At 46.4% G+C, this 24,660-nt stretch overlaps 1 protein-coding gene across 7 annotated transcripts in view; it reads left to right on the top strand.

Annotated features, from left to right (window-relative positions):
• SLCO3A1 (solute carrier organic anion transporter family member 3A1) overlaps positions 1 to 22,785 on the top strand; it is a 298,502-nt gene extending 275,717 nt beyond the window's left edge. For 2 of the 7 annotated variants that reach the window (XM_081831623.1, XM_081831625.1), the window contains exons 10-11: positions 13,325 to 13,567; positions 22,103 to 22,785. In XM_081831623.1, the coding sequence (XP_081687749.1) occupies positions 13,325 to 13,567; positions 22,103 to 22,185 (326 nt within the window). In that variant the 3' untranslated portion in view covers positions 22,186 to 22,785. The other 5 variants (XM_081831620.1, XM_081831621.1, XM_081831622.1 and 2 more) reach the window with 4 other exon arrangements.
• Positions 22,786 to 24,660: the final 1,875 nt, after the last annotated feature.

Genomic DNA, 24,660 nt, shown 5'->3' with positions numbered 1-24,660 from the left:
GGCAGGCAGAGACTGGCAAAAGATGCGCAGGAGTGGGCGGCCATCAGGAACGTGATCCGAAAGGGTCGCTGCCCTGTCGACGGGTTTGACCTTTATCTCTAAGGCAGATGAAGTCATGGATGGACTTTAACCAGGAAGTCACCAGATGGTTGTGCATTTGAAGAAATCCCACCATCTGCTGTAGAGAGAATGAGAATGTAGGGACTGAACAGTAAGCCACTGGTATAACAGAGTAGCTGATGGCCTGGGTGGGGAGGTATGGATGGAAGAAGAACGTTCAAGACTTAATCTCTGAATGGAAGTGTACACACTGCAGTATGTGAGAGGGAAGAATGCACAGTGAAACTTCCTTAAAAAGGCTTGGATCACATGATGATTGGGATTATGGCTCATGGCAACAGGAAGCCCAGGAGGAGGGGCAATTTGGAAGTGGCATAGACCAGCACTGTCCAGTAGAACTTTCTGAAATAATGGAAATGCTCTATATTTGCATCACCTGTGGCTATTGAGCAGTTGAGATGGGGCATCTGTAAGTTTTAGTTTTTACTGAGTTTTATTTAAGTAGCCACATGTGGCCAGTGGCTATCGTGTTGGACAGTCTCTGAGGCACCACCCTCAGGGAGGCAGAGCATGAGGGAGGGGGGCAGCATGGGGAGACCACTCTTTCCAGATACTTGGCTGTGAAGAGTACAAGGAAAGAAGGTAGGACCCAGAAGGGAATGTGAGATTATATTTTTTTCTTGTTGCTTTAAACGCCAGTGGCAAGGGTCAGTGTGGCTCAGGGAGCTTCCCCAGCAGCCCTGGGGTAGAAGTAGAAACGTGGTTGGTAGTGTCAGTGGCAGGTGCGCTGGAAAGAGTATGGGGCAAAGAAATTAAGGATGATGGCCAAAGCGGGGTTAAGTGGTGGACCATGGTACATAGGCTGGATAAGGGAAACAGGACACAAAGCCCAGGGTGTGGCATGGCCAGAGGAAAGGAAGTAAGTGGCTTTGACATTGAGGAAGAGTCGATGAAAGGCTGGGATGAGGAACTGCATGTCTGTGGAGAAGTCCAAATCACCCAGGACAGTGGCAGAAGTTGAGTGGAGGAGAAGGACACTGAGCTGAGTCAGTAAATTCAGAGTAAACGGAATGGTCTACTCATAGCAGAATACTTGATGCATTCAAATCCGTCCTTCTTCATCCTTTTGCAAATGTCCTGATCACTGCTTTTCTCTCTGGGTGTTGGCAAGCCATCTGCTTGAAGGTCTGGTCCAGAATCTTGACCCTGGGGTCTACTGCATGCCGTGGATGTTACACCAAGTAAAATTAATGGAAACAGATATTCACTGAGATCCTGCTACACCCAAGGCACTGTTCAAGAGGCTGCAAAGAACATAAAAATATGCAGGAGCCAGTATCCTGCCTTCATGGAGCTCCAGTACGAGAATGAAGCAAGTACCAGGGATATGTAGGGCTGGACCTTGAATTTCAAGGGAAGAAAGATTTTACTTGGCTAAGTAGTTGCCATTGTGGAGCAAATGACAGATAAAGATGGGAGAGTGGATATGCACTCAAAGTTCTGATTTAGGGAGATCAGCCTGGGAGCAAGGTTGTTCCGCAGGGTGCGACACAATGAACCAAAGCATCGGAGAGAGAAGCAGCAAACCAGGGTAGAGCAGTGGAACTAAAACGGCAAGGACAGGTGGAAGCATATGGTGGAGGTAACATCTATTGAAACCCCCCACGACTGACTAGAGGAAAGCAAAAGAGAACCAATAGAAGCACAAGATGAAGCAGAGGATTTCAGCCCCTGGGACTGAGCATATGGAGAAGCCTTATCATAGAGTAAGAGACACAGTCAGTCGTCTCAAGGGTATTGTCGGGGCTGGGCTGGCCATCAGACTTTCCTCCCACAAATGCCTGCTCTTAGTTTTCAGAGCAACCTGCTAAGCAAAAAACACAAGAGAACATCAGCCTCTGGGTGTACCTCTGGATCCATGTGTCCTTCCTGAGCAAACTATCCTCGTGTCTTGGGTGATTCATGAACTACTCCAGGAGCAGCGCATCTAGGAAGCTCCCGATGTGGCTGGTCAAGAAATGTCCTGCAAAGGGCCCTGTCTTGCAAAATGGGCCTATTTATATTCTTTGGTCTTAAACTTTAAAGGTAAACTTAAAGGCTTTTGTAAGAAAACTAAGTTCACATACCTTTTTGGGACAAAATGGAAGCTGAAAATTACTCTTGCCATTTACATTTCCAAACCTACCCAAATCACCGTTATCACCTGCAAGAAATGTCCGGGCTCCTACCCTGAGGTCTTGAATCTAAAGAAGTTCTACAGGCAGGTGGAAGAAATGAACACATTAAATGAGCACTTTGGAAGAAGTAAGCACAGCGTGCCGGAAGCCGTAGTCAAGAAGCCACGCACCCAGGGATGGTCGGGGGTGGGGTGTGATGGTCTGGGTGCATGAAAGACCCCTCCCACTCACCTGTGCATCTGTTTGCTTATTCAGCAAACATCTATTAAGCAATGGTGTGTCCGACATCCTGAAGTCCCCTCATCACCCAGGATTCACTTCCTTACGTGTGCTAAGGTGGCATGCATCTTCACCGTGGGCCCCTCTGCAGGCAGGCCCAGCCGGCTTTGAGTACCCCCTGCCATTCCTGACCAGGTGGCCTTCGGGAAGTTATTTAAGCTCTTCGAGCCTCAGTGACTTTAGCAAGGAGCCCAGTAACGAAGTGAGAACGAAGTAGCACCACCCAACTTCCCAGATTTAAGAAAAGGGAATGTCGGGCGCCTGGGTGGCTCAGTTGGTTAAGCGACTGCCTTCGGCTCAGGTCATGATCCTGGAGTCCAGGATCGAGTCCCGCATCGGGCTCCCTGCTCGGCAGGGAGTCTGCTTCTCCCTCTCCCGCTCCCCCCTCTTGTGCTCTTTCTCTCTCTCACTCTCTCTCTCAAATAAATAAATAAAATCTTTAAAAAAAAAAAAAAGAAAAGGGAATGTCAAATACCCATGGGCCATGTGGGCTGGTGCCAAAAGTCCAGTAGCGTCCTTGGCCTTGCTGAAGCAGAGAGAATCTGTTTTTCCACCAACCCTCTCAGTAGGACATGTGCTTGGACATGACAGTAATTCTGTCAGGCTGAAGAGGGATTCCGTGGTGATTCCAAGTCTTTGGAAGTTAAACCGGGGAGGAATGGGTAGGTTTGGAAATGTAAATGGCAAGAGTAATTTTCAGCTTCCATTTTGTCCCAAAAAGGTATGTGAACTTAGTTTTCTTACAAAAGCCTTTAAGTTCACCTTTAAAGTTTAAGACCAAAGAATATAAATAGGCCCAGCTTTTTCAAGCAGGGGACTGAACCACATGCATGAATTAAATAGCCAAAATATAAGACCATGGGATTTAATTTCCGTTAATAGATTTCAAGAAAACAGAGACCATTTCCTTGAACAGTACTGCATTTTGCATTGATATATATAGGTAGATAGATAGCTGCGATTTGGGCCAGAGTATAATAGGAAGTAAGATTTAATCCTTTTAATATTCTCTGTAATAGCACGTAACAGCACAGAGTCTCCGGATACCGTCCCCAACATACAGTGGGTTCCCGGAGTCCCAGTGATGGGACACTGGTTCATGCCCACTCCATCCATGAGCTCCTCCCCAGGAGACATAGGGAGAAGGGAAGGCAAAAGGGAGAGCATGCTACTGCAGCTCCAGGGAGGAGAGTGTTCTTCTAAAACACGCAGTTTCTTAAAATACTGCACCGTTATCACCCTCCCTCTTTATTCTCTAGGTAATTGAGGGCATAACAGAATGAAGATGCTCAGAGCAGAAGTAGGCACTAATTTTACACCTTATCCACTTGGCCTCCCTTCTGGAAGCGGCTGATTATCCTCCACAACTGACTTATTCTTACGACATGAAGGATTCTTGCCAGTTGCGGTCATTCTCTGAGTCTTGGCTTGAAGAGTGTTCTGCAGCTCTCTAGAGTTGGTGCTGTAAAGGGGGACACGTTTCCAGGTATCCAAAGAACAGGAAAGGCACAAGATCTGTTAAGAGCCGGCTACGTGAGAGGCTCTCACAAATGCCGTCTCATTTAATCTGTATGAAAACTCCATACCAGAAGGCATTTTGTGCCCATTTTAATAAACAATGCAACTGAGATTCATTGAAGTTGAGTGACTTCCCAGGGTCACTAGCTCCCAGGTGGCAGAGCTGGAATCCAGAGTCGGCTGTCTCCAGTCCCAAAGCTCTCATTGCCTCCCCACCACCAAGCATCCTGCAGCCGTGAGCTCCCTGCCTGAAGAAAGGCGACTGTCAGCATTTTCTCCTGACAAGCATCTGCCCCTAGTCGTGCCTGAGGTGTTCTCCAAAGTACTGTTTGCTTACAAAACAGTCTGTCAGCCTTCTCGATGCATTAACAACCCAGGAGTAGGGAGGACTAAGCACTTTGCAAAGATCAGAACGTGTGTGCATGTTTCCCCCTCTACACCTTGCAAAGATCAGAACCCCTGTGTATTTCACCTCCGAAAGCTTCAAAACCAGCCTTCCGCCAGCCAGTTATTCCTAGGAGCTTAGCGGGAGGGCAAATAAGATGTTTTCTATAGCCCTGGAAATCCCTGATAAGAGCCCTAAAATATCGTCAAATCAACAAACTTTGAATTAGTAAGAAGGAGATTATTGGGTTTGGGGTTTTGAAATGTCAAGCCTGGGACAAATAATTAATCTCTCAGCTTCAGTTTCTCTGCATATAAAATAGGGGGTGTTACAGGGTTATGGAGGGGGCTTATAATATATTGAGAGTACCGCCCCCACACAGTGCTGGGGAGAGGGGGTAGTTAATAGTAGTTATCGTGTTAACCTTAAAAATGAAAGTTATTTACTAGCAAAAATGGGTTTATTCAGGAATAACAGAATTGCAGTTCAGGACATACAGGCTACTGCAAAACTACAGGCAAGTCCCATTGTAAACAAAGGAGAGGGATCTTATTTTATCTAGAAAGAGGAGGAAGTTGGGAGGGGTTGTTCTGAAGGAAAGCACAAGTCCACAGTGGTGATGGGTCCTCAGTGGCTGAGTTCCTGGGATGGTGCATTGAAGGAGATGCAGTGTACTTTATTCCCTCTTGGCACCCGTAATTGATGATTCTTCCACTGGGATCGTTCTTCCCATAATTAACCCTGAGTGGTATGCCTCCCTAGTCTATCTTCCCCACTCCATTTCAGTGAGGTGTCCCTTTATTTTTACATTTTCCCCTTTTGATCAAGATCTTTCTCCGGAAGCATCACTGAGCAAGAGTCACGTTTTCGTAATTCAGTGGCCTTTGTCCTTCATTGCCAGGATGGATCTTTCCTGGGTGTCGTGTCACACGGCAGTGGGACATTGTGCAGATGGGAAACCTACTGAGGTCCCATTCGAGTAACAAGGACAGGTAGCAGAAGTCTCAGGCACTGGAGATCATGTCCTTATTGGGTATAGTGTTTTTACAAAGGTTTGACAGGTAGTAAGTACAGAATCAAAAGTAACACGACCATTCCAAATTGTGTGATGAGGTTTTAAAACAAGATCCTAGATCTGAAAGGAGCCAACTTAAACTATTGGCCCTCATTCCAGCTTAGGGAAGAAAAATCCCCCTTCCGGAGATAAACCCCAGAGTCACATATGCCTCCTGGGAGTCCCCACTCAAAGCAGTCATGAGGACAGAACAGTGGACACTGCAGGAACTCCCTAGAAGAATTAACCACATGCATTTGGGAAGATACACTGCATGTGTATAAACATGAAGCAACCGCGGGTGGACTTTCTGCAAAACAGCGAAACTTCAGAGACTTTTAAAAGCAGCATTGTTATCTTGAAAGAACTTCTGGAACATAGAGATGTTACTAATAATAAAGTTGAAATTCGGAAACCATGAAGTTTGGATAAGATTCTATGTCTGTTAATATCCAGATGAAAAAAGACAGACTTCTTTAGCCCAGAACCTTCTCACAGGCCTGGCCCACGGATCCCACTGGATGTCGTCTGCTTCGGTGCTGGGAGATCTTTATTTTCAGGTCACCAGATGGGTGCGGGTCCAGTCAGGGATTGGTGCTCTCTTTGGATGAGTCACGTGAATCCAGGAGTCCGTTTCCTGGCGTTTGGCAGCACAGGGTTGGTTAGCAGTGCGAGGTTGAAGAACATCTTCCTGGAGGTGTTGTTGCCAGATGTGATGTTCAAGGTCTTCATCTCCCATGAGGGCACAGTGAAAAGATTGTTCCACTGAAGCATGGCTGTTATTACAGAAGCAATGAGGCCTTTACAGTATTAAAGTATATCTTATCAGTGGCGGGTCAATGTGTTGGGCTTCCAGTTGCTCAGGAGGCCGATATTCCAAGAGACGAGTTTGTGATTGGAAAGGAACATGAGCTTTAAGGCTGGTCACGTGGGAAGAAGGCAGACTCTTGTCCAAAAGCCAACTCTGAGGTTTCCACCTGGCCCAGAGGTTTCTAAAGGGGTTTAGGGTCATCAGCAAAGGGAGTGCAGTGGCCTGTGACATTTCTTGATCATGTACAGATGGGATGCTGCTGGCTATAAACATTCTCTCCATGCTCGGGGGTGCCGGTTCTTGTCTTGTGATGTGCAGGAGTACTGTGTTCCACGGGGGCAAGGGCAAGGTCTACGGCTACACAAAGAGCGGTCAGTAAAGTCATCTGTGTGACCTCAAAACAAAACAAAAAAACAAAAAACATTTTGCTTTAAAAATTGCTAGGCTAATTAGAAAGCTGAGGTGGCTTCAAAGAGACTTGCTGGTGTCTAGGGCCTGGCAAAGTTCTGGTCCTTCTCAAGGCCAGTGGTCTGCAAATCTCCAAGTAAATTAGTTCTGCTACAGATCAAGGGACTTAGGTCAGCAAGTAAGAGTTAACTTGCTTCACGTTAACACACTCCTTAAGACCAGCTGGAGTGCTATTACCAAAGGAGGCAGGAGACAAGCACATTGGACATCCTGTAACTATCCCAGCAGGGGTGGGGCTGAGATTTAGAAAGCAAAGAGCAGTGCTTTCAGCCAGGGTTTTCGGAGGGTTCACTACAAATATTGCCAATGGAGTGTTCATAGCACCGTTAGTCCATTCAAATAACCCTGAGGACTGAGAATGGGATGCACAATGAAAGTGTTCCAAAACTGGCCAAACAGCGCAGACTTTCAAAGCACCGGACAGGTAAAATGGGGTCCCCGATCACTATGATGTTCGAGAAGAGTTCCCCAGGTGGGAATCATTTCTTCTAACAGAGTTTTAGCCACAGAGAAAGCAGTGGACTGTCTGTAAGGGAAAGCCTCAGTCTGGTGAGGAAACATACAAACCATGACTAAAACACGAAATTCACCTGCAAACCTCGAATGGCCCATTAAAAAGCGTCCTAGAGCAACGCAAACAGGTTTCCCTGCATTGTGTTTTGGACAGGGGGAGACAAGTGAGGCATGCACATTGTCCGCCTTCTTAATATTTCCTCACCAATATTGATTCATACATGCTATCATTTTGTCAGTAGACCAATGGTTTAGTACATTTGTAAGTAGTGGGAATTTTAGAGTTTCTGGTAGGGCCAGATGGTTAGTTGGTTCAAAGCAGAGTTCTCTCTTTTTGTTGAACCAACAATTATTAGACTTCTACTACTGTTTTTCCTTCTCTGGGGCCTATTGTTGGGCATCTCTGGTCAGTTTTTCCAAATGATCATTTGCGAGAACATCCCTTTGGACCATGACAGGTTTTGAGGGATCTATTTGAATCTTGATGTGAGGTATACTGTGGATTCTACCAAAAACAATTGAAGATCTTGCCCATAAAAAGGATGGTAGCTGATCCAACAGAGACAAATGATTGGTGTCCCCAGACTCAGCTACAGTGCTGGCAGAGTTGGAGCAAATAATAGATGCCAAAGGGTCCTTTAATTTGCCTGGTTGGCTATTTTGATTACTACTGTCAGGTTCTTTGGAAGAAAGAAATTCTGGCATGATATTTTTCTAAGAAATCTCAGCCCAATAAATAAATGAGAAAAGGGTGAGTATCAGTGGGCCTAAACAAAGGGGACTAGGTTCAGAGATGGGAAGCTGTTGAGGTTTATTAAAGATCCCCACTATTTGAACTGGTTTCGTATCCGAGGCAGGGGCTTGAGCAACGAGAATGTAGCTCAGGTATCAGTAAAGACAAAGAGATTCATTCCCAATCTGGAGAGTGGTTTCTCTGAGCTGATCAGGAAAGAGGATTGGGAAGAGCTCCTGTAGTTCCTCGGAGCCCCAACACTGGGAATTAAGAGGCCATCGAAAAGGCTGGATAGAAGGCTGCAGGTGCCTGAAGCACTTGGTAACCATCTTTTTCCACAGTCCTGGCCCTTAGCAGTAATATCAGAAATTAAGGAAGGGTTGGTTTTGTTGAGGGGTGTTCATTTGCCAGCATTGAAGATTAAGAATTTTAGTACTTTCTTTTAGGTGACTCATCTAGGGTACAAGTGAGCTGATTTGACAAATTAAATCTGCGGTGGGCAGTTTCCCATTCCAACCTGATCCTTTTAACTAAAGAAGAAATACCGGAGCGCCTGCGTGGCTCAGTCAGTTGAGTGTCCAATTCTTGATTTTTGGCTCAGGTCATCAGCTGAGGGTCGTCAGATTGAGCCCCGCGTCAGGCTCCGTACTGAGTGGGGGCACGTCTTTGGATTCTCGCTCGCTCACTCTCAAAAAAACAATAATAAAAAGAAAGAAAATAAATAAAATACCATGTTAATAATAACAAATAATAAATTGAGTTCAGTGCTCCCCGGGTGGATTCTACATCTAAAGGAAGACCAGAATGTTCTTTAAAGACAATTTGGAGTTGATTGTAATAGTCATGAACAGGTTCATCAGGCTTTTGTGTGCAAACTTGAATTTTGTTCCAGTCAGCAGGCTTAGTAAAAGCTACTATAATTGCTTGATGAAGCTTTGTGGAGAGTGTTCTAGCATCCTGCCAAAAGTTAGGGGTCTGTTTTCTCTAAATCCCCTTCAGGCTGTTCCCATCGGGCTAGTTTCATCCATTGTTTGGCCAGGCCCTCGCCAACAGGAATGTGGACTAATATAAATCTGAGAAACCAGGTTGGTAAATGTGAATAACTCTGTTAAATTCTTCAGCAAACCTTATGGGGGTCCTCAGTCACTTTGGGAAACTCTAACTATGGCTCACAGTTTGGCCCTATTCCAGGGAACATAAGAAATGTGGGGCTTATTTGGATCCTCCGAGACTTAACTTTAAAGGAGATTTTAATAGGTCTGGGAGAGGAGGGAGAAGTTCCTTCATAGGGAAAGCAAAGTTGAAAGAAAGGATTAGCTTGGGGGAATATAGAGGACCTGCAGAGCAAATAGAGGAAAATGGCGCCAGAGGTTGGATCTGAGCTAGGAGGCTGCCATATATCCTGAGACAAAGAGGAACAGGGAAGAGAAAAGCGGCTTTAGCTGCCCTTTTTTCTTTGTTTGCCTCAGCTAGTATAAATTTTAGATTCCTGATAATGTTTGGAAGCTGCAAAATACCAATCAATATAGGCATGCCATTCAGTTGATAATTTTAGAGCCAGGCCTGTCCAATCCAGTTTTGAGAAGAGTCAGTTTAGGAAGATGGAACGTTCCCCACTAAAGTTCCAAATGACTTTTGGTTAAGTTGGTCCATTTAGTTAGAAATGCGCATGAAGAGGGACTGCAGTTTTTAAACATAAAACCAACTGGGGTCCCAGAAGGGGGAGGGCACCCCCTAAAGCATTTTGAGGGCTGGGACTCCATTTCTTAAGAGGTGCATTCTCTAAAGTAACAAAAATGTCCTAAACAGCACAGTTTTTCAACAGGAAAGACATGATTCCAAAAGGAATCCTACCAAAGGCCAAATGAGTACTCTCAGAAAGAACAAAGCCTTAAAACAGATCCCGAATAGTCTGGAGAGCTCAAAACACAGAGTGGAGCTTGAAATTCAGGAGAAAACTTACCTGCAAACTCTAAGGTCATCAGGAGAGCAGCTCACTTGGCTCTGGGTGCCCGCACTGCTTTACTCACAAAGTATTCTAGCTTTTACTAAGCCTGTTGATTGGATCCTCTCTGGATCCCACTCTGATCACTAAATAATGTGAACCTTAAAAATAAAAGCCCATTATTTTACCAGCAAAAAAAAAGGGAGGGGGGTTATTCAAGAATAACAGGATTGCAATTCCGGGCATGTAAGCTACGGCAAAACCATAGGCAAGTCCTATCCTAAACTAAAGGAGAGGAAGATTACTTTATGGAGGAGGAAGAGGACCTCAGAAGGGGTACTGAATGAAAGTCCATTGGAGAAGAGCAAGAGTTCAGGGTGATTACAGGTTCTTACTGGCTGAGTTGCCGGGGTCATCCATTTCTTGTAGGAGATACGATGTACATCTTTCCCTGTTGGGGGTCTGTAATTGACAGTTCTTCTGGTTGTATGGCCCCCCCTTCTGTCCTCCCTACTCCACTTTAATGAGGTTTCCTTTCCTTAACTTCCGCCATTGTAAGGGAGTCTCCCATTGGTGTCTGGGGAGGTGGGATCTTGCAGGGACTGGCCGAGTGTGTATTTGGTCCACCTGAGTGAGAAACAGAATGAGGAGTGGCCGCATGTGAGAATTAGCCACCAGGTGGAACTCCCCTCTGTGACTAATCAGGTGAGTGCTAGAATGACCTCTAGTGAAAGAGATCCAGTCAGTTCTTCCTCTCGTATTCTCTGCATACCTGATAGCCAGAGCTCCCCTTTGGGGAAGAATATTTAAAGTCACTATAAAGGAGAAGATGAATTTGGTGGAAAAGCCAATTTTTTTTTTTCAGAAATCTAAAAGGAACCTCATAAAGGTTATACTTAAAGTATTAAACCCAGAGTTTAAACGGTTACCCCAAGTCCCCTGTAGAACATGAATCAGATAACAAGGGCTCTGGCCATGTGGAAGAACCAGACCTGTACATAACACCGCATTTGTACTGGTGTTCACCTTGATGCTGGCCGGGGGGGGTGGTATTAGCTCCATTTTTAAAAATCAAGAAACTGAGACACCAAGAGATGAAGCGACTCACCCCAAGGCTTTTGACTCAAGTTAAAGGTTCGTTCTTTTCTCTCACAAAGGCTCTCCAAAATGTGAAAAACTTTTCTAGGCACTTAGCTTTCTAATTTCTGTTTGAAGGGTTTTTCTGACTCCTTCCAGGGCTGCCTCATCTGGTAATGGAGCTTGACAGGCAGGGTAAAATTGACACGGTTAGCACAAAGAAGGATGGCCTACTTTAACAATAACAATATTTTTAAAACCCTTGCACAGATACAGATACATGAAGGAGTTACATATTGGCATTTTAGAGGGCTGTTTAGGTCCGAGCAAGGATTAAAGAATGTCTCCTTTATATTGCAAATTTCCTGGGATGTGCTGAAAATAGGACCTGATTTGCCCAGTGTGGATTTGCCTGCAGCTCTTGGAGCCCCTGGGCTGTCCGTCCCTTCGCATGGCAGAACTGTAGTCAGAGGTTTCGGAGTCTTGGCACCTCATTGCTGGGTGATGGGTGAGCTAGGACAAAGTGACCTCAAGAGAGACAGAAGAAAAAGGAGGGAGGAGCACTTGGGGGCTATCACAACTCCTAAAACCCAGAGAAATTTGGTGAAGGGATTCAAACGATCCCATTGGGCCATAGAAACAGCCAGATTTGTCCCATTCTTTTGCCAAGTCTATCAATTTAAATTGGCTCCAGATCTCCATTTCTTTACCTAAATACTGTGGCGTGTGACTTAGTTTCTCCTATGTGGTTGTCAGGACAGTTAGCCCAGTGGGATCATGTTCAGTTAAATGAAGAAAGGCATTTGTTGGAGGGGCTGGGAGAACTCCCAGCGGCCAGTGAGGAAGGCGTCAGACACTTTGGGGCAGAGAATGCTGGGATGAGGACTTTCCTTCGGCGGGCCCAAGCTGACTTAGAAGGTGCAAAGAGGGAGCAGATCGTGCAGGATTTTGAGCTTGGAGTTTACCTATGGAATCAACCTTCTTGGGCAGTTTTAACGAGGTTTCAACTAAAATCCCTTCTCTGGGGTTTCTCTCCGGGCTGGGGCCAGAGCTGGGCGGTGCCAAGGCGTCTGGGGAGCCAGGAGCTCTGCCAACCTCGTTCGCACTGTTGGGGCAGGGCAGGCCCCCTCACACCCATTCTGGGCCTGTCATTAAAACCAAGGAAGTGCTGTTTCCCTCAGTAAGCCTTTTCCCTCCCTGGCTCAGAAGGGAGGGACACAGCCTGGGTAACACAGGTGTTCTAAATCTGGGGACCGTGAGTGGACTTTAGGGGCCCACGAACGCCCTGAAACATGGGTGTCATTTTGCGGGTAGATGTATTTTCCTGGACTAAGGATCTGTATCTCATCACATCGGATTCTCAGAGGGACCTTCCTTGATAAAACGTGAAACTCTGACGGTCCAGGGCTGGCCCTGGAAAGAACACTCCAGATCGCAGGCTACCCCAGCACTGGGATCTCAGCTACGTTGCCACCTGCTTGCAGTGATCATGTTCTGCTTTTGAGGTCTCTCCCTGGGTATGATTGGCAGCACATTCTGGCCTTGGGGATCCTTTTTTTTGTGAAGCAATTAATTTGTATTAATGAGCCATCCATGGATTTCCCATAGTACAAATGAGAGGCTTTCCCCCCTCACCAGGGGATGCTTTCACAATCCTGACGACCCGGCCACACACCAAACATTCTAATTCAGTTGTCCTAGGATGGAGCACCTTGGATGATTTTAAATGTGCAGCCAGGACTGATAACCTTTGAGCTTGGACAAGGGACAGAAACACAGACATGAATTAAGGAGACTAGTTTTTATCCCCTCTGCCACTTTTGATCACTGGTTGAAAGCACCTGAAATACTCTATTGTGAAGGTTTTAAAACCAGTTTCCAGCTCAGGACGAAAAGGATTCAATGCAGTGGTAACGTCTAGGGGAAGGGAAATTGTTAGCATGTGTGCAGGTATTTTCCATCTTAGATACCTGCGTACACATGTGTGCATGCATGTTATGCATGTTTATGTACATGCATGTGCATACATATATATTATCACATGTATGTGTATATAGACACAAGGTAAAGGGTACTCGTGTTCAACTTCTGGCCCCAGCTCCCTCTGCTCACACACACAGCCTTAGAAGGGCCGTGCGGGAACACAGTACATGGAGTGCAGTACCCACCTTGCATTTCCCTCTAGGAGGTCGCACTGCGTCGACACCAGGAACGGTAAGGAGAGTGGGTACACGCGTGCGGATGGGGAGAGACCAACCTGCGGAGCCGGAGCGGGAGTGTGATGTGTTCTTTGCCCTCTCGCAGGCTTCATCCCCCCTCCCCTCATCTTCGGGGCCGGCATCGACTCCACCTGCCTGTTCTGGAGCACCTTCTGCGGGGAGCAAGGCGCCTGCGTCCTGTATGACAACGTGGCCTACAGATACTTGTACGTCAGCATCGCCATCGTGCTGAAGTCGTCCGCCTTCGTCCTCTATACGACCACATGGCAGTGCCTGAGGAAAAACTATAAACGCTACATCAAAAACCACGAAGGCGGGCTGAGCACCAGTGAGTTCTTTGCCTCTACTCTGACCCTAGACAATCTGGGGAGGGACCCTGTGCCCGCAAGCCAGACCCATAGGACAAAATTTATCTATAACCTTGAAGATCATGAGTGGTGTGAAAACATGGAGTCCGTTTTATAGTGACGAAAGGAGGTTGAACTCTGTATTAGTAATCAAAGGGTCATTTTTCCTAAAAAAAAAAAAAGTTTCCCAAAAAAAAAAAAAAAGCCCACAAACTCAGTACAGACACACACACACGTACACACAACACACACAACACGACCTTTGTCCTCTTTCTCAAAATCAGAGCCAGACAGGATTCAGAATAAGGAGAGCATGGGATCGTGTGTTTGTCGTCCGACCTGCTGGGGCCCAGAGTCTACTCTTTGAAGGCACCTCATGCTTTTTCGGGATGCCGACAGCTGCAAGCAACAGGCACTGCCAAATTCAGGGAACAGTGGTGGCCAGCTTGGAGGATGGACGTTTCTGGATATACATACACATACAAAACAAATTTTTTTTTAAAGTCTACTAAACATCACAAGTTGACAACCAGGATAAGCACTAGGGACACACACCCCGTGCTACCTGCCTCCTCCACGTGGGGGTGGGGAGCATGCAAGTTGGAGGAGCGGGTGCTCCCTCCTCTAACTTTCGCAATATGGGTCACTGTGTAGACGACTCACCCAGTCTGCATGTGGTTCAAGGCCCCCGAGTTCTCTCAGCGATGCTAATGGGTGATCCGTGCTGGAGTCTAATTGGCACCTCTCACCAGCTCCATGTTCATGTTCAAGACTGAGGGCCCGAGGGGGGAGCCGGGCGTGGGGGGCCAGCACCTCACTTCCCCCCCCCCCACCGCAGCGCCCCCCAGCCCCGCAGAGTGACCTCAGGAAGCGGTGGGCCTCGCCTGGCTATGATTGACTTCGCTCAGAGCCGGTGAAACCCACACAGTCCAAGTCATTTGCTTACATTTGCCAAACATTTTACCATTTTTAAAGGAAAAAAAAAAAATGCAATGCATATGAATTTCAAACTGTTGTATGTATAATCCTCTAATACTATTTTTAACCACTTCTAAAATCCGTGTTAACCCTTCAATCACTAACACAGTTCTCTAGGCTGAGTTTATTATGCTGGTTGCTTTTTCCTTTCCTCCTCTTTTTAATGCACCAAAAATATAATGTGATTCAAGGGATGCAATTAATCTATTGTAATTTTTTTTTTTTATCATTTTATCCTCATTCGGATATTCTGCGAAAACAAGAATATACCATGTGCTACGGGAAGAAAAAAAAAAATTCTTGGGAAAGAGTATCTATGCAGCCTGCCTTTAAAGGAATCACATTTGAGACAACAGGGGATAATGTGATGAATTGCAAATTCGCCTTCTGGCTTTATTCCCCGTGATTCAGTGATCACTGTCATGGGAAACCCTTTTATATTCATGCTTCACGTTCCAAGAGGCGTTCTTTTCAGCCCGTGGAGGAGACCGCTTAGATGTGGGTTGTGTGGATGGGTGCGGTGCTTCTGGGGGTAGGCAAGAGAAGGAATGGTCCCCTAGCATGAGCTGTCGAGCAGTTTGTGGGGTCTGTGATGGTGAATAGACCCACAGGGTCGCGGGAGCCACCGCATGTCCGATGCATTAAAATGTCACTGTTTTTAGGGTCAGTCTTGAACGAAGGGGCCTCGGTCTGTGTTTTGAAAGTGGTTAACCCTCCAGCAGCTGGCAGGCAAACCTCCTTGTTTGGGAGGAGAATCATGGGTGCAGCTTTTGGGGTCAGCAGCCTCAGCCTCATGAGGCCATTCCCCGGAAGGGGACAGGGCTTATGGGAGAGCCCGCACTCACGCACGCACACATGGCCCAGTTAACGTTCCTTTCGTGTTTCCTCAGTGACCTTGGTCCAGGCCACTCATGGCCCCGAGAAAGATCTCAAGGTTTGTTCTTTGGTTTGCCTTTTCACCTGAGACACAGATGTGCAGTTCCCCCGGAGGGCAACAAAAGAATCAGGAATGAAAAGAGCGGGGAGAAGACCGGGCTCTTGTGCCAAATTTCTCACACATACTGTAAATGGGGTAGTTTAAGTGACAGCCCGAAACTAGAGAAAGCCCCACCGAGCAAGGACAACTCAAAGAGAAGCTTGTGTTGTGGTGCGGGGCCACCGTGATCAGCTGCCTGGGACAGGATGCTTCCAAAAGCACCCTTCTGTGTGTTTACTTTCAGTCTGTCCTTGTCCGTGAACATGGGGGCACTCATCAGTATGTTAACTAGTAAGAGGCGGGATTGTTCTCCAACCAATTCATAAAATATGTATACTCTGTCGCTCCTAAGGCTTTGAAACCATTCTGTACAGGTTTGGGGTGAGTTTTGTTTTGAAATGTGTTGCTAATAGGTCACTGCCCTCTGCGTAGCTCTCCAAACTCAGTACACACACACTGAGCTCCGCTGACCTTGTGTTTTCATGGGGCCATTTGCTTTAAAAAGAAAAACGTTTTTTTTGAAAACTCTTTGCAGTTTGGATTTTTTTTCCCTAAGATTTTAGGATGAATGAGATGTTGAGATGAAAAAGGAAAACACCTCCAGGGCTCAGTTTTGTCAACAACTGGATATGAACTTAAAGTCCCCCATTGCAAGATGGCTCCAAAGTGCAGTGTGTCACCTTTTAGAGTTTTAATGTCTCTCCTACTGCAGAACAGAAAACCTAGTCTGGTGTTAGGTTTCCTTTTGTGCTACAAAGAACCATTGTACATAAGCATTAGATCCAGCTCCTTGGTTATTTGTTTCATTTTGAGTGGTATTTTGAATGAAAAGATTTCCTGGCAAGAGCTCCATTGGACTTAGAGAAAACAAAAATGTAAGGGATAGAATAAACCTAGAAGGTGAACACTAAGCTTCTCTCTCTCTCCTGCCCCAAACTCCTCTGCCATCTTGGTCAAATGTGCCCAGAGATGGATGAAAAAATCTCTCTTTGCTGCAACTTTTAACAGATTTTTGTAATTCCTACACGTAGACCAAGAAGTTTTTTGACCGGTATTATTCCTCCATGTGAAGTAAACACATTTTGTAAAAGTAGATGTCTGTTTGGGAGGTGGAGTTTGGTGTGTGCTGTCAGGGAAGACCAGCAGCCTTGCCCCCTCCTTCCCGCCTCCACAGAGGAGGGCTGGGAAGCGTCAAGGCACCCTGGGGACATCACCACTCCAGACGGCCACAGCATGTGGGCTTTACTCACAGCTAATGAAGGAGCAAGAGAGGCCTCCTCTCCCGGTGCCCCCCCTAAGGAGTTTGCTAGTAGTGCTTAAGCAGGCAAAATAATAAGGGGAAGCCAAGAGCTCCTAAGGAGTCCTTTGACAGACTTGTTAATGTCTTCCAAGCAGGAAGGAATGTGCTTCTCCATAAAAATCACTTCTTCCTCACCACCTTAAGTAGAATAGCTTTCTCTAGAGATTTTTTTTTTTTTAATTAGGCCTCTACATTTTAAAGTGGTGTCTCTACATTTAAATCCCTGATTTAATCCACTTCCCTGTCTTCAGGGATGACCTAGAGCTTGCCCTCACTCAGGCATGGCAAGATTTCCCATCCCTTTCCCATGGAAAGCCGCTGCAGCAAGAGGCTTTCTTCCCAGCTAATGAAGGAACAAGAGATGTCCTCTAAGGTGACCTGCAGAAACATTCCATATGGGGGCAACCAGCCAGCCAGTCCTTGGGAATGACCACCCTACCACCCCAGAGGCATTTTCTCAGGAAAAAGTTTCCACCATGGTTGCTAATGGATTATCTTCTGCACTTCTAGAGCAGGCCATTCATTGAGGAACATAGGAAATGGAGAAAAAAAAAAATTATATATACACACACACACACACTCACAGAGAAACCCTCTGAGGAGAAGCAGTTGTTGGCTTCCATGAGCCTGCGAGGCTGGTTTTCTTGCTGCCTGCTCTTCAGGTCCTCACAAGTGTGATCTCTTCTCCACCCCGTCAGGCCTGCCAGACCTGTTACTGTAAGCGCTCCTCAGCGGCATTAAGCAATAAAGGTCACTATGGAGAAATCATACAGTCGAACAAAGGAGAAGGGAGACATTCTGTTACAGTTTGGCAGAGTTCCACTCCAGCGTTGTTTGTGTATACGGTGTGGTTTGTTTTAGATGAAGGGAGAAAACCAGGCCAGCAGTTTTTCAGCCCCGCAGAGAATATTTGCTGTCTTGTGCTATTCTTCTTTGCCCATTTTGATGGCTCAGGAGAAAGTTCCAGACACACCGTAGGGGCTTGATGGCTGAGCTCATGCCGCTGCCCTCTCCCTCAGCCTCCCCTCAACCATGAGCTGTGTTTCCCTTTAAGTTAGAATCCAGGCCAAATACTTAAGAGGTGCCATGTTTTCCAAGAGAAGGATTAGTGTGGAACATAAACACCGTCCTTATCTTCCTCCCTCTGCCCTTCCTCGTTCGTTATACCATTGCTTGCAACTCAGTCCGCATTGTTGAGTTCTGGACAGGTGCAAAGACCTAATCTCTTCAAGCAACTGGCCCTAAATGATAGCTTTCAGACCCAGCCCCCCGGGGGGATTATGATTGCTCACAAATACATTTGTAAAACTGAAGGACCCCTAACTGGTTGAATATGCAAGAAGATATTTTTGTTCAGATGCCTCTTACAGGGGCCTGTTGCCCAGGGTAACACGTGGAAACTACCCTGCCTGCCCACAGCCACCCACCCATGCCTCCCCTTTCTCACATTTGTAGGTGATCTCAGAGTGCTTGGCCATTGTGGCAGAAAGGACAGGAGTTAAAAGGTCTAAAATGGGAAATTCAGAAAACCAGAGTCTCCTGTACCTCAGAGATGGCCCTGGAGACAGGGACAGAACTCCTGCCTCTCAGAGAGCATCCACATGGTAGTATGCCTTCCCTTTGCAGGGTTAGTGTCATCCAGGGATATATCGTATGAGCTTGATAATTTCTAAACATGTATTCATTCATTCCTTTATTAAGATTCTGGCAGTATGCCAGGCCCCAAACCAGCTACAAAGATGAAAAAGACATGGTTCCATCCTCCAAGAGCTCACAGTTCCATGAGCCAGACAGACCTGAACACAAACAAAAGCAATAGAATAATAACACTAAGAGCCCGGCTCTGACTGGGCCCAAGGAGGGCTGATTCGTGGTGGTGGGAAGCTCATCCTCCTGGCATTGAGAATCAGAAAGGTTTCAGAGAGAGGCGTGGTCTAAAACCAAGAACTAAAGAGCAGTGGGTGTCGGCCAGAGAGATGGGGCAGGAGGTCACCTCTCCTGAGAGGACCGCCAGAACAAGTTGACAGACTTTCTGTAAAGGGCTAGGTTTTTTAAGGCTTTGAGAGTCATACGGTGTCTGTCACCACCACTCAATTCTGTTGTAGCATGAGAGCAGCTCACGTGTAAACAAATGCACAGGCTGTGTTCCAATAAAGCTTTATTTACAAAGACAGTGGCCGAGGGCAGTAGTGTGCTGAGGTCTGAAGCAGCACAGCATGTTTGGGGGGGGGGGCCCTAGCAGCTGAAGCTGCTCTAGCGAGGGCCAAGCCATGTGTTGGAGGGGTCCTGCAGCAAGGTGTCCATCAGCCCTGACGTTACTGCCCACAGGAATCTAATGCAGGTATCCCATTTTCCAAGAATGAGGTGAGTACCCCATGACTGGCAGGGTTTACAATGAAGGCAACATCATCTTTCTCTCTATGGACTGAGGGGAATTTGAGCTACAGGATCTGATCGCCAGTCTCTTCCAGCTCTGATACGCCACAGTTCTACCACAGTAATTGTCCTGTTTTCTTATGTGATGAAATGGGGATGGGAGGAGGAAATGTGTTAATGAGTTAAAAAAAAAAAAAAAAAGTGAATCCAAATAGTATTTCACATCCATTCCCACCAACATAAAACGTTGGCACTATGAAGCTAACAGATACACCAGGTGGAATAATTGGTAAACACTAATAATAACTAATAATAATAGTAGCTAACATTTACCAAGCACTTACTATGAATCAGCTTCTTATACGTATTAGCTCATTTAATCTCAACAATAGCCCTGTGAGGCAGGAACTGTTACTAGCAGCAGTGGACAGGAGAGGAAAAGGGAGGGGAAGGCTTCCAGAATCGGCTCAAGGCCACGAAGCAGAGCTGGGATTGAAACCCAGGTCTGTGAATCCAAAGCCCGTGATCTTAGCTTTTATGGGTACCCCCTGCCTACTGAGCAAGATGTGAGACACCCCTCTCTACCCATAGGGACTGCCTCATCAGGAAGACTCTGGCTCAAATGGACTGTGTGTCCTACCCACTCTCACGTGCCCCCTAATATAACCACCAGGGACACCACGACAGCTGTCTTCTGGGGACTTCTGTTCTTCCTGGGTTGTTCGTGGTCTTAACCACAGAGCCCAATGATCAATTTCTATGGGGTATTCTACCAGAAACAGGTAACAGGAAACAGGAGACTCCTCCACTCTAATACATTCTGACACACCAGGGAGGCATTCCTCCGTGCTGGTCATCGGCTCCAGTGGGGACACCCCAGACACCTCTCCCACCAAGCACCGCCATGGTCCTCAGCATCAACCTCAGGATTTTGGCTCTGGCCCAGGGCCTTCAGACACACCAACGCTGGTTGCCAGTTGGATAGGTCTTACTCTATTATCAGATACTAGGCTTTTAGGAACAGACTTTCTAGATGTTTCTATTTTTGCATTAATGACTCAGGCCAACAATCAGTAGTTGATGATTAGCATAAATTCTAAATATTTTTCCATAAGGCAAAGTGATTGTATTCTGCTATGAGCAAATGGAATGGTAAATTTTCTGGAGGTTTAACATTCTATAGGTTGACATCTTGCCATTAAATCCCCCAAAATAATGTTTTTCTTAAATTCGTGCTAACTTAATAGAAGAGAGCTCTCATGGTATTATGTTTGTCAAAACTGTTCAATTTTATAATCTAAGGACATAAGATGAATCAGAAGTATGCAATATAGGAAGTTGCATTACAGAAGGAACCCAACTAACACATAGATTCGTCCAGCACCTCAAAGGAGGAAGGGGCTGGGGAGCTCCCATGTAAGAGTCTGCTACCCACGTGCCAGGTGTCATAAGGCATGGTCCCAGGTAATGCACTCAGCAGCTTTATACCAGGTAAAGGGGAATCTAATTTTTTTCCACTTTTACAGATCAGGAAACTAAGGTTCAATAAACCCAAGGCTCCCAAGGTCACACAGCTAGTTAGAAAGGCCACCAGGAACCAATGCCAGGTCTGTCTTGACTCCTGAACCAGTGCTCTTTCTACTACACCACATCACCACCAACGCAAGAACCGAGATCTGCCTCTTCGGAAGCTCTGATGAGGCCAGCGGGGCATCTACTCTTGGGAAAACCCCCCACAGAAATCTATATTTCATAGAGAAATGAGCCAAGAGCCGGAAGTGAGACCTCTGCAAAATGTTGCCTACAGGCACGGGAATCTAAAATGAAAAAAAACTTTTTTACCTTAATAATTAAACATTAGAGACCTTTAAACACACTCCTTCCTTCTTCCACCTTAGCCACATTGGTAGACGTGTTCTGGCCACTCAACAACCTCTTACTCATTCCAGGCACAAGAACCAACTCCAGCTCTCGCTTCTGTCCTACCCTCCCCAACTCCCTGTTCCCCAGGGTTCCAGCAGAACCTACCCCCCCCCCAAGACCACAAGAACTTGATCCTCATGAAAGTTGAGCAAGGATGCTCCAAACTGCTCTGAACACACGGGCTGCGTCCTATAAGCCAGATCTCAGCTGCAAAATCCTGAGGAAAAGAGTGACATTTCCCCACTGTCACCTTTCTATCACCAGGTCAGAGTCTAAAGAGGACAAGTAAATGAGTGGGGACTTGTATGGTCCCACTGTGCCTATCACTGAACAGCAGAGCCGCACATCACGCTCAGTGAGACCTACCCAGCTTGTAAATCAGCCCAGGGACTAGCTGGGTTTTTAATGCCTTTTAAGTGAAGCCACAGCATCTATTTTGGAAGTGTGACATAGGCTTAAAAACCTTGCCCCAGTGAGGAGATTGTTTGACTCAGCATGCGGTGCATCCTGTGGCTGGAAAGAAAACAGTGTCCAGGATGCTGGAGGAGAAAGCATGACATTATGACGCAGGCGGGTGCTGTCTGGCGCTCAGCCACATCTTCAACAGAGATTGCCGTGACACTTGGAGTCCCAGAACACAAGGCCTGTCACTGGTGATTTATATAAGATGAGGACAAGTTAATGACTGGGATACTTATTCATTCCCAGAGAAGAAACATCTAGTTGAGTATTGGTATAGATTCTCAGAAAGATGTGGCCTTCACAAAGGTCTCTGGGCTTGGAATCTGGCTCCTTGGGGTTACATGGAGCAAAACCCAGTATTTCCTTGCATGACTTCTGCTCTTGTCCATTCCACTGAAAAGCCCTGATGGTATTATATAAGCCTTTTAAAAAAATAGTAGGAAAACCAGAAAAGACCGATCTCTTTTTCCTCTTGGCTCTTCTTCCCTCCTCCCTTTTTAGGCACAGAGTACCAAGACATTGAGACTGAGAAAACCTGCCCCGAGTCACATTCACCTTCAGAAGACTCCTTTGTGAGAAGCTGAGGGCCTGGCCCTCATCCTCCTCCTCCAGAGATCAGCCCGCCACTATCCACAGACCTCGCAGGCCTGACTTAGCGTGCTCTGCCCTGCCCAAGAACCCAAGGGTCCCTGTGTGGATTATCCGGCCAGTGTGTGGTCCTTTGAGGCCCCAAGCACAGGCCTGTGATGAGGACTGAGGAGGTGTTTGTGGTCAGGAGTCCTCCAAACCCTTGCAGTAGGCAATTTTCCTGGGTTGCTAAAGAGTAACGTTGACCAGGTGTGCAAATTCCCTTTGGCCTATCCCTCCCTTGGCTCCTGTGGGGATGTCTTGCTGACACGCTTTAGAAAACCCCTCTCCAGAATGCTTCTCTGACGGAGGGCTCCAGCAGCTCTTCCAAAAGCAGCCGAGGCTGGATTACAATGGAGTGGGGGTGTGGGGGTGGTAAAAATGACCCTGTTTCACAGAAGGGATGGGGAAAAAAGCACATACTCAATAGATTTTGAGTGTGGTATTCTGTATTTTTGCAGCTTATATTTTCCAGATGAGCAGTTTAGAAATATGTGATGTAAAGTACATACTGTACATTTGCTGAAAATTATATTAAAAGCACTATTTTAATTCTTTCTCTGTCTCATGCTGTAATCTCTATTACCTTTTTCTCTTGTGTTTTTGGGTAGAATGATCTTCAAAGATTCTTTGGGGGAATGTTTCTGGCTGTAGATGTTCCATATTTGTGGGCTTTGACTCATTCGAAAGAGCATGGGCTTTGGAGCCAAAATAGTTCCTGGCTTCAAATCCTCACCCCAGCCCTTGATACTGATGTGGCATTGAGCAAGTGAGCAGACTGCACTGAGCCTCAATTTTATCATTTTTAAACCGGAATATTGACATCTGCTTTATACAGTTGTGATAAGACGTAAATGAGGTCACGTGTGGAGGCACCAAGCTCTAGCACAGAATGGTCGCTTGGTAAATGGGAATTATTCATTGCCATCCCAACTCTGGCTGGAATGAGGTGCTCCACAGCCCTGATGCAGCTCCTCTTGCTACATTTTCTGGTCCTGCACTGTCATTGTCTGGTTTTCCTTTCTGACTCTCCTACTGGGAGAGCAGGCAATGGCTTCCTTTCAGGGTCGACCCACTAGTATTTGGTAGATGCTCAGTATACGAGTGAGTGAATGAATAACAAATGGTCTCAGATGCATCAGCCTGGGGGACTTTGACTTCTGTCCCACTCTGCAGAGGCAACCGCAGTATTTGTCTTCCCTCTTCTAGGTCCACAGACACCTCCCTCCCACCAGCCTCACCCCATAGATGAGGCTCCAGTTGTCTTCCTAGTCCTTGCCAGGCCTCTTTGTGATTGGCTACTTTCTCCTCCACCATCTTGAGTCCGGTGGCTGGACTCCTACCATATATGGACAGTTTGGTCAGGTTGATGCCAGCCACTGACATGCATCATACATTCATTACATTGCTGGCCAGACTGGAGCTCCAGAAACTGGTGCTTGCACTCTGTCTTCTGGGCAAGAGATCTACGATGGCCCCACTCCTCTTATGGGGCTAGCCCTGGTAACTGACCTACTTTCTTCATATCCCCTTCCAGCCTGGATCTTGCCCTAGACAGCTTCATCCTTTGTAGGTGAGCTCACCTGAAATCAAAGCTTGTCAAGTTAATATTACTGGGAGACTTCACTCACCTCAGCCCTATGTGGTCTTTACTCTAGGGAGTCAGTGGACTCACGAAAGAATATGCTTGGGCGAGTTACCTTCTCTGACGCCTGATTACCCAGCACACTGGTGCCTCGAAGACTCTTTTTTAGCCTAGTCTTGCTATTTATGCGATTGTTTATTGTTTGCAAGGCAATATTGTTTGCAAGGCAATTTATTCTCTCTGGCACAAAGATCCCAAGAAAATGCAGTTTTAACATTCTCCTTCCTGACGCAGAAAGATGCTGAAGCAGCTGGAAAATTGGTTAGTGGTTCCTCCCGGGAGCAGGGCTTCATTTGCTCTGGAAATTCAGTGGGAGGCAGAAGGAAGCAAGGAAGGGCTATTGCTTATGGCATTCATGCTCTCAGTCCAAAATTTCACATTTGTGTTGCATCTATAGCCCAACTTCTTTTCTCCTGCTACCTTTCCTCCCATAAAGGTGATCAATTTATGGAAAGCTTACTCTCCATCCATTTTAACTTCACAAAGACCTATTATTACTGTTTTGGAATGAAGAGATTCATCCTTCCATATATAAGCAGGTCCATAAGAGATCTGGTCACACAGATTGTTCAGCCAACTCAGGGGGAATTGACAGGTTAAACTCACATCCAGCTCTCAGCAATGTCCTCTCAGCCACCATGGCCAGCAGGGCTTTGAACTCCATATACATGTGGTCCATCTTGATCCATATCTGAAAATCCAACTTGACCCTCTTCTGTCTTTGTGAAAGGGCTAGTCATGCGCCCAAGCATTTGGCTCAACCAAAATTAAAACAGGCTGTTTCTGT

The sequence above is a fragment of the Leptonychotes weddellii genome, chromosome 9 (assembly GCF_054177405.1).
Source record: "Leptonychotes weddellii isolate Sample4059 chromosome 9, ASM5417740v2, whole genome shotgun sequence".
Taxonomy (NCBI): domain Eukaryota; kingdom Metazoa; phylum Chordata; class Mammalia; order Carnivora; family Phocidae; genus Leptonychotes; species Leptonychotes weddellii.
Note: the sequence above shows the minus strand (reverse complement) of the source record. Positions and strands in the feature narration are given on the sequence as shown.